Genomic DNA, 12193 nt, shown 5'->3' with positions numbered 1-12193 from the left:
CCCGGCTCGCCAGGAGCAGCACCGGAGGCACCCACGGCCGGGGGGAGGCTGGTCCCTGTCCCACCCCAGCTGCCTTCAGGGTTTTCCCTTTTTAGCGAGGGGCTGAGCCGCTCCTGTGCTCCCTCCAGGTATATTGTGGCACTTGGTACATACAGGCAGAGGTCACGTGGCTGTATACCCAGTAATTTTTTAAGCAGTACCCACAAGCAGTGAACAGGTCTGTATTCACATGTATAAAAATATTAACACAGATGAACACTGCGGTTATCTACAGGTGAGAAATTGATAGTGAAAGTCTGGGGAAAATCATAATCTCTCGCTGTATTGCAAAATACATGAAGAGAAACTGCTGTGATTTTAAGTTGAAGTTCATCTTTGTTGCTGTTAATTTTCCATTTTTGTCATACTCAATATTTAAGAAAAAATAATATTATACCTATGTTATAGGACTTTGTCTTGTCTCTGTGGCTTGGGAGACATGTTTCTCATAGAACTAACTGTAGCAGTAATGATGACATCCATACATTGAGTCTTTACAAAAGCATTGAAAACCACTAGTTTTAGCGGCTCTCAAACAGAGACGGGCTCATGCACATCATTTATGCTATTTAGAAGATGATTTATTTGTGAAGACCATCTGTTTTATCTTTTTTTTTTTTTTTTTCCTGGAAAAGCTTCTTTCTTTTTTTGTTCTATCAGATGTAGTCTCCGAAGAGATTGTTCCAACATTTCCTGTTAGCATAATGTCATGCAGTAAGACAGCATATTTTAATGCAGAATCTATTGATTTTTGCAGCATGTTTTTGTACATCTTCGTGGTAAGCTAAAGGTGGCTGTTGGCTCCGAGTGCCATGTGAACTGATTAGAAAGTTAAAAGTATTAGCAGGGCTAAGTGACCGGCAAAGAAAATATATCGTTAGTAGAATTAACCAGTTATAGCTTAACAGTATAGTTAAAACAGTACTTTTTGTCCAATAATGAGCAATGTGTTCTAAGATATTTTAGGGGTTTTTTTTTTATTTCATTATGTAGCATTAGGCAAAGAAAAAACTTGAAGGCATGTTTGCACACACTGTAATTTTAACCATTTAAACTATTTGCTAGATACAGACCAGTTAAAGCAGTGATTTTAGGGATTCTGGCAGAACTGTACTATGAAACCTTGTTAAAATAGGGGTCGAAATAGTTCATTCTGAAAACACGGGGTCGCTCAGGCGCCAGTCTGCTTCTGCCTGCTCCTTCCCGTGTGCGCATGATGAGTCTCTTCAATAACACTCTCATTTGTTTCTCTTGGTTACCACTTGCATTTAGGGCGTTTTGATACCTTAACTACCTTCACCTTGCTCTCTTGCTGTGCTCAAGGATGCAGCACAAGCAAGTGTGAGTGTATGTTACCGTTCTTCGTGGAGGGAAGAGCTACTTCATTCCCAATGTCCATCCCATGCTGTGCTCGCCCACCACGTGAGCAGGTCTCTGTACCTGTTTGCTCATGGTGAAAGGCCATGTGGGCATCCTGAGGCACCACGTGCTGGGGATGAGGTGCTCCGGTACCACACTGTGCAAGGGCCTTGTTGGTTTGGCTGAACTTCAGGAGTTCAAAATAGCCAGAACCCTGTCAAGTTTTATCATCCCGGACAGTCTACCACTTGAAATAGTGTTGCCACTTAAAATACACATGTTGCAGTTCTGGGACAATACTGACCATTTCCACACTAACGGTTCATCTAATAATGCATTTGTCTTTCTACCTTAGTGAAATGGACAGTGTAAAGTTGATGCAGTTGTCCCTGTGATGGTTTGAGGCATCCTGCCCATGCTTCAAACTCCCATGTTGGAGCATGACAGCAGCTGGAAGTTGGCTGAGTAAAACTCTTTTAAAGTGGTGGTTCTGAAATTATTTAGAACATACTGGATGCAGCTGATAGAAACAAACCCAAGGGTTTTGTTAGGATTTAAGAGCTTGGTTGAAGGTATGTGTGTTGCACTTGGGAACTTGTTCAAATTATTAATACATTAATTCGCATTTCACTACTGGTATTTTGGTTTTTCTTTGTGCAGTGTCGTTAAGCTGGACATTTTAAAATCATTTACCTCATTTTTGTTGTATAAGCATGATCATTTCAATTTTGAAAAGGAGAAGAAAAAGTACTTCTGCTCCTGTTCATAAAGGTTGTTTTTCACTCCACCTTGAAAATTGTCAGGCTCATTGGTGACCATCCTTTTTCTTTAATCATAGTACCGAGAGCTTTTGATAGAAGAAGTTTTTCTCAGGCTTTAACTTATCTATTATCTGTGGGGGTGACCCTAATCTTAGTTGGCTGAACAAGTCGCTTCTTCAAAGCCATGTAGGGTACGGTGGAACTTGGTGTTAGGCAACAAAATTGTGATTGAACCTCAGGCTCTTCTGGGGCTTCCCTGATACTTCCTGGGCACCCGGGAGTCTCCCGTGCTCTGTCACTGTAACGAAGTGCTGCACCATGTAGGGTATCTCCATTTTCTCATTATCAGTTATCATCAATATGACGATTTGTGTAACTATTTATGCAAACTGTGAAGTTAAATAGTTATGAGGGAAGTGTGGTTCATTTGAGTAGGCTTTGACTGAAGGACACTAATTAGATAATGCCTTGAGATGGTTGTTTGGAAAAGAGAAGGCACCAAGTAGTAGCGTAACTGTTAAATGTCAAATATATGTCATACCACGTTGGTAAGGAAATAAGATCATCTTTAATGTTTTGAGCTTGAAATATTTTTCAAAACCTACAAGATTGCTCATTCTTTTTTTCCCCCCTATTCTTTTTTTCAGTTTCTTTTTCCTTTCCTGGTTTTCATTTGTCACTAAAAAATGATCAAGTTATAGGAGAACAGAAAACATGTCATACAATTTAGGAGGGATATAGATTATTAAATGCTTGTAGTTTATTAAAATACTTTTATCAAGCTTCTTAAGTGAGAGGGTATTTCTGGGGAGACTCCATTTTCTATAACGGAGTAACAATTTAGAGGGAAAAGGACTCTGAATTAATAGAATTAGTTAAGAAGAAAGAATTAAAGAGGAAGGTCTAGGTGAGTATATAAAGTTTGGACGGGAAAATGGACAGGAACCTGAATTTCTGCATGAGTGAATGTTTGGTGCATAAGCAAGTAGAGTCTGCTTGAATGGCAGAGTGTCTGAGCATAAACCTGAAAATCTCTGTAAAATATCAGTAACACAGAGTGTGGGATAGTTCATGGGATCTACAAATGAAGTTGGTAAAGCTGTGCTGATTTACACCAGCTGGTATTATGGCCCAGTGTTTCTCTGTGGCTCCCAAATCGCTCTTCTTTGTTCTTGTATTTAATCTCCGATAGCTCATTCCATCTCCAAAATTTTACAGTCAGCCTATAGATAATATCAGGGAGACACAGAAACATCTACCCTCTCCCTTTCCCAAACTGGAAAGTATACAAAATCATCCACTTTTTTCCTTTTCTTTTTACCTCATTTTTCAGCATAAGCCAAAGATCAGCTGGCATTGCAGGTCTGCATCGAACGGGTTAAGCAAGGCACAGGAGTAGACCCGGTTCATCCCTCCGATCATGGCTCCGGGGAATTACCTAGCGTTCATTGATCCGCAGTTGTTGATCTGTACATAATAATTGCTCCTCAACAGGAACCGAAGCTGCAGGTCTGGCAGGCAACCTGTATTTCCATTAGGGAGCTCTCCGCTCGGACTGTCATCAGCCTCCACCGCTCCCCAAATCCATGGCAATTGCATTTGCTCCTTCAGAAAGGGCTGTGACGCCGGGTGGGTTTGCCAGCTCTGGCTTGAGCTGCTTCTAGTTACGTGGTTATCAAGTTTGGAAAGCAGGTGAAATGAAGCTGATCAAAGAGATAGTCTGAGTTTCAAAACACATTAGCATATTCAGATTTAGGATATTGGTGCATATGGAAACATGAAGGGTGTTTTGTTTTTTTTTAATAACAGAGAAGATACTTAATGTAGCTTAGTTTTAACTAATGTTAGCGTCTTTGTTGTAACTTAGCAATATTGTTCCACTTCTGCATTGTGTTTATTTGTCTGAGTAGCATGTCCATACTCTTTGCTCATAGTTTATTCTCACTGCAAGGATAGGATTTATTTCTTCTTCCGTTGTGCTGCATCCAGCACAATGAGCTGCTGAATCCAGCTAGGCTGGAACAAGCACTTCTATCAGGGACACCTGGAAATGACTAAAATTCTCTTTCATGCTGTTATACTTGCATTAATAGTCCACTAGCTACTAGCACATATCTGCATTTCACAACTTTTATTATTTTAGTGTAGGTAGACATCTCAAACATCTTCTGTGTGTCATTTTCCCATCCTTCAGAGAAAAAAAAAATCAATAGAACTGTAATTTTATCTGGGGTTGGATGAGCTCTTAAATGCTGCAAGCTCGAGCACCTCTTTATTTATTTATTTTGTATTTTAGAAAGCTTTGTAAGCAGTCAGGCTTTTGTCAAGCTAGCCATTTATCCATGCAGGAAGCCCAGTTTCAGGAGCAATCTCAGCACTCCAGCTACCTGGATCAATTAAAACCAGACTTTTGCTGAAGTGACTTCTTTGATCTGCTGGGGGTGATAAGCAGCTGTCTGTCCTCTTCCAGCTTAAGGAAAGCGCGTTGCAGGAGAACTGAGTTCTCTTCCAAATATCAGGGCTTTTAAGTGCTTTTAAGTATGAGTGGCCAGCATGTGTTCTTGCACACCCTGAAATACGAGGTAAGGGCATAGTAGTCCACAGAACAGAGAGGGTGTATTACCTTTTCGAATAAGTTGTAAGGATCTTTTAATATTGTTTAATAACAACTTGATTTGATCAAAATAAATCTGAGTTTTTAATGATAGTTTGTAAGTGAATAATGATAGAGAAATTAAAATATTTTAAGAGAATTGTTAGCGTTAAATTCTTAAAGCACCACATGACTTCAGTGACTTCTGTTGGTTGTAATGGACGGTGCCCTATAACCTCAGAGGCTTACTGCTCTGTAGATTTATGGGCTAAGTTAAATTGTTGTTAATGAGCAATTTTGTGTAGAGAATTGTCCTCGTTCCTAAATTGCTACATTGTCCATATAATTAACCAGGACTTGAAAGGACAGCTCTGTTTCTGCTAGCAGAAGTTTTAACTATACTTACAAGGGTTGGAAATTAGCATTTTAAAGTTAACAAATACAAAATAGAAATATAGTCACAGACCAGTAACATCTTTCATGTGTGTTTTAATATTTTTTGCCTTGGATAACCATTGAGATATCCAATGAATTGTTCCTGTGCAGCAACAAATCGGTAAGGAAGAACAAAATAGCATAGTGGAATAGATAAATCAAATTTAGGCATGGTAGTTTATTGAATCTAAATTGTGCCCAGTTGGCCCAAGAGCTATATAAGCAATCCATCTTGTGTTGATAATGGAGGTTCTTGAAATCCACCTGATGTTTGCATTATTAAATTTCAGCCTAATGAGCTCTGCTAATACATATTGAAGACAGTTGTAAGGAGTAGAATGTGAATCTGAGCGGGATAATTTGAAAGAAACATAAGCTGAGCATTTTACATGACTCAAGGGGTATATCTACAATTACACATATAACCAAAATTGAATTTAAATGGAATTTCTATTATCCTTGTCCTTTTACCAGGGAGAATAAAGTGTAAATGAAGTAAAAGTCTTTAGAGTTACTAGCAGTTTGTTTTTATTATCTAATTTAATAGATTCTTGTAATGATCTTCACTGGCAGAAAAGTTTTAATATTTCATGACTTTAAATGTAGTCTAAATATGTATAAAAACATGTAAATGGAGACAGATGTCTATGTAATTACTTCTATCATTTTGTAACACAACTGTTTAAGTTGTATATTTTAAGAAGGTGTAGCTACTGGCTGCAAAAATACACTAGGGTCGGAAAGACCCCTTCACACCCCACTCCTGCACTGAATTTTGTTTTCATAAATTATTGGTTGATTCAGTAGGTGGTAGGACTAAGTATTTGCAAAACTGAATAAGCGTTTGCTATTTGTGCCACAGTTTACAGTGATTTTATTACATAAGAAGGCCTGGTTTAAATTCTAAATTCTGTTTCTTTTTGGTTCTTTTCCTTTTGACATGGTGATACTTTCAAAAACTTAATATTTCATCAAGTATAATGCTATTAGAGACTTATTCTCACTTAGTTCACTCATCAGGCAGTGAGATGGCAATAAAAGAGAATGGCTCCTTTGAGACATTAATGCTTTGGAATAAATGATGTGCTAGAACAGAAATTTAATTAATTTACAGAGTATATTGATAGTCCCTTGTTACTGTGCTGTATATTTTTAATCTTCTTTAACATCTGTAGTAAAGTGTTTGAAAACCCCTGCAGTTGAGCAACTACTAGATAATTAAGTAATAAGGGAAGAGGTTTCTAGAGGGAAAAAGATTCTTTTTAAAGAATACTGTCATAACATGAATAAAGTACTGCTGCTGTGATTTGCAGTGAAGAGAAAATTGTATACTACCTAATTTAATACTAAGTAATAGGCATTTGGCTCCTATTTTAAATGCTATCTGCAACTCTGCATCCCTGAAAATATTGTTTTGTTTCTGTTTTATCCTCAAAAGAGGTCTTACGGATTACTCACTATGGTAGCAAATCTTTCTTTAAATGCACTGCATTTGTTTCTTTATAGTTCGGTTCAGGGGCAAGTAGGGTGGGGAGATTTGTATTTAAGAAAAAAACTCTTAAAAGTTTTACCTAACAAAAAATGAATGCAGAGATTCATATTGAACTAATATTGCATGCAAAAATTGCCCTCCATAATACCATTTATGCAGTTGTCTTAACTGTAGTAATATCTTTAAAGGAAATACGCTAAGAACCAAATTCTGTTCTTTCATGCACATCGACTTCATTGTGGGACCTGCAAAAAGGAATCTGAAATTGGGTTTAACCCCCCAGGAAATGTTGTTTTGCAAGATAAATTAACTAATTATAAAATTTGTTGTTATATTTCTTTTCTTTTTAGCTAAAGCAGATGAAGCATTAAAGGCTAAAGAGAGAAGTGAGGAAGAAGCAAAGAAAAGAAAGGAAGACGGTAATGCATTTTTTTTCTTCACTAACAAACTAAAATTCTGTAAGTCAGAAACCATTTTTAAGGGACCAAGTTCCAGTGGGGCTGTGTGATTTTCTTATAAGGGCATCTGAAACCGAGATGGCCAGTCTGCCACTCCTTTGGTTCACCACAGGTTTTTGCTCATGCCATGTAACATTCCTGTGACAAATAACAAGAACTGGTAAATGCACCAGAAATTGCAACCAGATTTTAAAAAATATTTTAGCTGCCATTAAAGCAACCTAATAATTTGAGACAAAGTTACATGTTAAGACCTTATGACCAGCCAATACCACTGGTTTGTGTGCTGGATATATTGCTTGATTAAAACAATAAGTGCAGCAGTTAATTTTGTCTGTGTATTTAGTCTGTATGATGTCACGAAGTGAGCTAATCTGTTTCTTGGTGAAATTTGGTGCAAAGCTGGCAGGATCTGAGCGGTTTTCCTTTGGGATACCATAGGTGCAAAGTTACGTATAACGCCTGGATAATTAAAACAGATGTATTTTACTTGTATATCATTGAGTAATGGGAAGAGACATTTTCAACAGCGTGATGGAGCCAATGGAAACAATCTAAGGAGCTTTGAAGTTTCTCACTTCAGCGTGATAGACATCCCTGTCTCAGAGAAAATATCTCAGTTGTTCAGATTAAAATGAATGATTTAACTCTGTGACATCTATTATTTTTTGCATTGACTGAAACATAAAAAAATAGTGAAGGTCTTCCTTGCAGTGGTTTTACTCTAGAAATACATGTTGTCGCACATTGGTCACTGCAGTGAACTTTCTCTTCAGCATATTTAAGTGATGGTAGGTTTCAGATTGTAACTGTTATTTAATACACTGAACAATCTCCGTGTAAATGTTATTTAATACACTGAACAATCTCCGTGTAAATGTGTTCCTGATTCTCCCTGCCCTGTGCCCCTTGTCTGCCTACCTCGGATTGCATGGATGTTCACTCAATATTTTAACCACCCAATAAAGAGGACCTAGGTTTGAAGATGATGTAATGTTCACGGAGATCATGTATTTTTCAGAGCTGACCTTTTGATGGACTCATTTACTACAAAAATCAGTGTTGTGCCCAAATATCATTCATATTTTCGTTAGGGCCAGGACATCATATATGGAGGAGAGTGGTATGAAGTAAAGCTGTTTAGGACAGCTTGAAATTTAAGGAGAAATTAAGAGGTTGAGATATTTTTAATTCCCAGTGTGATATGATAACAAAATCATTAGACTAAACTAAAACAGGAAAAGTTGTGGGAAAGGGAAGAGGTAGTAGGTTGCTTGAGCATGTAGCAAATAGGAGAAAACACCTAAAGGGGACGGTAGCGATCTTTATAATTTTACTATGCCATCTCCTCCAGGCTTTCCAAAATATCATCTTGCTTTCCAATCTCTTTAATCTTTTGGAAAGTCTCCTTGTGTCTGCCCTCTCTTTTCCTATCTCTGAGCACACCAAGTTGAACTTCAAGGTAAAGATAGGAACTTCAATTTTGCATCTGTCATGCCTTCATCTCTTCTCATCTCTCCTATACCTTTCAGGTATCAGAGCCTGATTCTCCTTCCGCACATGCTGCATTTAAACCCCACTACACTGCCATCTATTTAACAATCCCACCAGTTTTCTGACGACAAGCTTCCTCCTTATCCTGCTTTGACACCCTTATTTTCCAGAAATCCTTCTTAACGGCCAAGCGGTCTCAAACAGCTAGTCCCCACTTGCATTTCTTTCCCTGAATTCCCATTCCATATCTTGGTCTGAGCTGCTGCAGCCTTTTAGGGATCCAAAGGCTCTGAATTTTGTGGAAATCTTTTATATATTTATTTGATTTTGGAACAGGTCGTTAGCAAGATTTTTGGATTAGGAAAATACATCCTACCTGTTTCCATGTTGCCATCTCTTCTTAGGTGCTGACTTCAGGTGCTGTTTCTTTGGTTACAATCAAATTTCTCCAATTTTCTTCCTTACCCATTTTTTCTTTAGCTGGAACTCCAGCCTCAATAATTTCTGAAGGCAATTTAAAGCTTATTTGCACTTCAGATATAAACAAGCTTCTTTAAATCCTCATGTGTGAATGAGAAAACTAAGTATATTTTGCAGGTCTGATTCAGCTGGTTGCGATCCTACAGGATTTATATGTTTTTACGTGATTTCCCACCCCCTGTTTTTTTCTAGATTTAGATATCTTTAATAAGCTCCAAATTGTGGGACTTACGGTGAAGTGTGCTAAGTATGTATTTCAAAACTCTAATGTAATCTTTATTGAAAATTATAGAATCATAGAATAGTTTGGGTTGGAAGGGACCTTTAAAGATCATCTAGTCCAACCCCCCTGCACTAAGCAGGGACATCTTCAACTAGATCAGGTTGCTCAGAGCCACGTCCAACCTGACCTTGAATGTTTCCAGGGATGGGGCATCCACCACCTCTCTGGACAACCTGTGCCAGTGCCTCACCACCCTCAGAGTAAAAAATTTCTTCCTTATATCTAGTCTACATCTACCCCCCTTTAGTTTAAAGCCATTCCCCCTTGTCCTGTCGCAACAGGCCCTGCTAAGAAGTTTGCCGCCATCTTTTTTATAAGCCCCCTTGAAGTACTGATAGGCTGCAATAAGGTCTCCCTGAAGCCTTCTCTTCTCTAGGCTGAACAACCCCAACTCTCTCAGCCTTTCTTCATAGCAGAGGTGTTCCATCCCCCTGATCATTTTCGTGGCCCTCTTCTGGACCCGCTCCAACAGGTCTGTGTCTGTCTTATGCTGAGGGCTCCAGAGCTGGATGCAGTACTCCAGGTGGGGTCTCACCAGAGCAGAGTAGAGGGGCAGAATCACCTCCCTCAACCTGCTGGCCACGCTTCTTTTGATGCAGCCCAGGATACGGTTGGCCTTCTGGGCTGCGAGCGCACATTGTTGGCTCATGTCCAGCTTTTCACCCACCAGTACCCCCAAGTCCTTCTCGGCAGGGCTGCTCTCAATCCCTTCATCCCCCAGCCTGTATTGATACCGGGGGTTGCCCCGACCCAGGTGCAGGACCTTGCACTTGGCCTTGTTGAACCTCATGATGTTCACACGGGCCCACTTCTCGAGCTTGTCCAGGTCCCTCTGGATGGCATCCTGTCCCTCTGGCATGTTGACAGCACCACTGAGCTTGGTGTCATCTGCAAACTTGCTGAGGGTGCACTCGATCCCACTGTCTATGTCATTAATGAAGATATTAAACAGCACTGGTCCCAATACGGACCCCAGCAGGACGCCACTTGTCACCAATCTCCATCTGGACATTGAGCCATTGACCACTACCCTCTGGATGCGACCATCTAACCAATTCCTCACCCACCCATCAAATCCATACCTCTCCAGTTTAGGGAGAAGGATGTTGTGGGGGACCGTGTCAAAGGCCTTACAGAGGTCCAGATAGATGACATCTTATGTCGTCACTCCATGACATGGATATGTCCACTGATGTTGTCGCTCCGTCATAGAAGACCACTAGGTTAGTCAGGCAGGACTTGCCCTTGGTGAAGCCATGCTGGCTGTCTCGAATCACCTCCCTGTCCTCCATGTGCCTTAACATAGTTTCCAGGAGGATCTGTTCCATGATCTTCCCAGGCACAGAGGTGAGACTGACTGGCCTGTAGTTCCCCAGGTCTTCCTTCTTTCCCTTTTTACAAATGGGGGTTATGTTCCACTTTCCAGTCAGTTGGGAACTTCACCGGACTGCCACAACTTCCCAAATACCATGGATAGTGGCTTAGCAACTTCATCTGCCAGCTCCTTCAGGACCCGCGGATGGATCTCATCGGGTCCCATGGACTTGTGCACCTTCAGGTGCCTTAGATGGTCTCAGACCTGATCTTCTCCCACAGTGGGTGGCTCTTCATTCTCCCAGTCCCCATGTTTGCCTTCTGCGGCTTGGGCGGTGAGGCTCAAGCACTTGCCGGTGAAGACCGAGGCAAAAAAGTCATTGAGTACCTTGGCCGTCTCCATATCCCGGGTAACCAGGTCTCCCGTTTCGTTCTGGGGAGGGCCCACATTTTCCCTCGTCTTCCTTTTATCCCCGACGTACCTATAGAATCTTTTCTTGTTGCCCTTGACGTCCCTGGCCAGATTTAATTCTATCAGGGCTTTAGCTTTCCTAACCTGGTCCCTGGCTGCTCGGACAATTTCTCTGTATTCCTCCCAGGCTACCTGTCCTTGCTTCCACCCTCTGCAGGCTTCCTTTTTGTGTTTGAGTTTGTCCAGGAGCTCCTTGTTCAGCCATGCAGGCCTCCTGGCGTTTTTGCCGGACTTCCTCTTTGTTGGGATGCATCGCTCCTGAGCTTGGAGGAGGTGATCCTTGAATATTACCCAGCTTTCTTGGGCCCCTCTTCCCTCCAGGGCTTTGTCCCATGGCACTCTACCAAGCAGATCCCTGAAGAGGCCAAAGTCTGCTCTCCTGAAGCCCAGGGTAGTGAGCTTGCTGTGTGCTCTCCTCGGTGCCCTCAGGGTCTTGAACTCCACCATTTCGTGGTCACTGCAGCCCAGGCTGCCCTTGAGCTTCACATTCCCCACCAGCCCCTCCTTGTCGGTGAGAACAAGGTCCAGCATAGCACCTCTCCTCGTTGGCTCCTCTACCATTTGGAGAAGGAAGTTATCATTGCCGCATTCCAGGAACCTCCTGGATTGCTTATGCCCTGCCGTGTTGTCCCTCCAACAGATGTCAGGGTGGTTGAAGTCCCCCACGAGGACCAGGGCTTGTGAGTGTGAGGCTGCTCCTGTCTGTCTATAGAGGGCCTCATCTGCTCGGTCTTCCTGGTCAGGTTGCCTGTAGCAGACCCCAGTTCATGCGATTGATTTTCTTCATCTGTTTTTGGTTTTGGTTGGGCTTTTTTTCCCAGAAAATAGTTGAAAAATTTTGTTTTGCATTATCAGGTAAATCCAAAGCAACTAGCATGTACTAACTGCTTAAAAAAAACCAATCAGAAATCCCCAAATTCGTGCATCTAACAGCGGATGAAATTGCCACCTCTGGTTCTCCAGCTTAATCCTGTTCTAGCACAGTTTTAACAGCTTTATGAGATAATGCTTTA

General features: G+C 41.0%; 1 protein-coding gene across 1 annotated transcript in view; it reads left to right on the top strand.

Moving 5' to 3' along the window:
• Positions 1 to 12193, top strand: part of RSRC1 (arginine and serine rich coiled-coil 1) — a 179267-nt gene that overhangs the window by 134501 nt on the left and 32573 nt on the right. Inside the window, exon 7 of the mRNA XM_076341466.1 lies at positions 7030 to 7098. Coding sequence (XP_076197581.1) covers positions 7030 to 7098 — 69 coding nt within the window. The remainder of the gene's footprint in view (positions 1 to 7029; positions 7099 to 12193) is intronic.

Source organism: Aptenodytes patagonicus, chromosome 6 (genome assembly GCF_965638725.1).
Source record: "Aptenodytes patagonicus chromosome 6, bAptPat1.pri.cur, whole genome shotgun sequence".
In the NCBI taxonomy this organism is placed as follows: Eukaryota; Metazoa; Chordata; class Aves; order Sphenisciformes; family Spheniscidae; genus Aptenodytes; species Aptenodytes patagonicus.
Note: the sequence above shows the minus strand (reverse complement) of the source record. Positions and strands in the feature narration are given on the sequence as shown.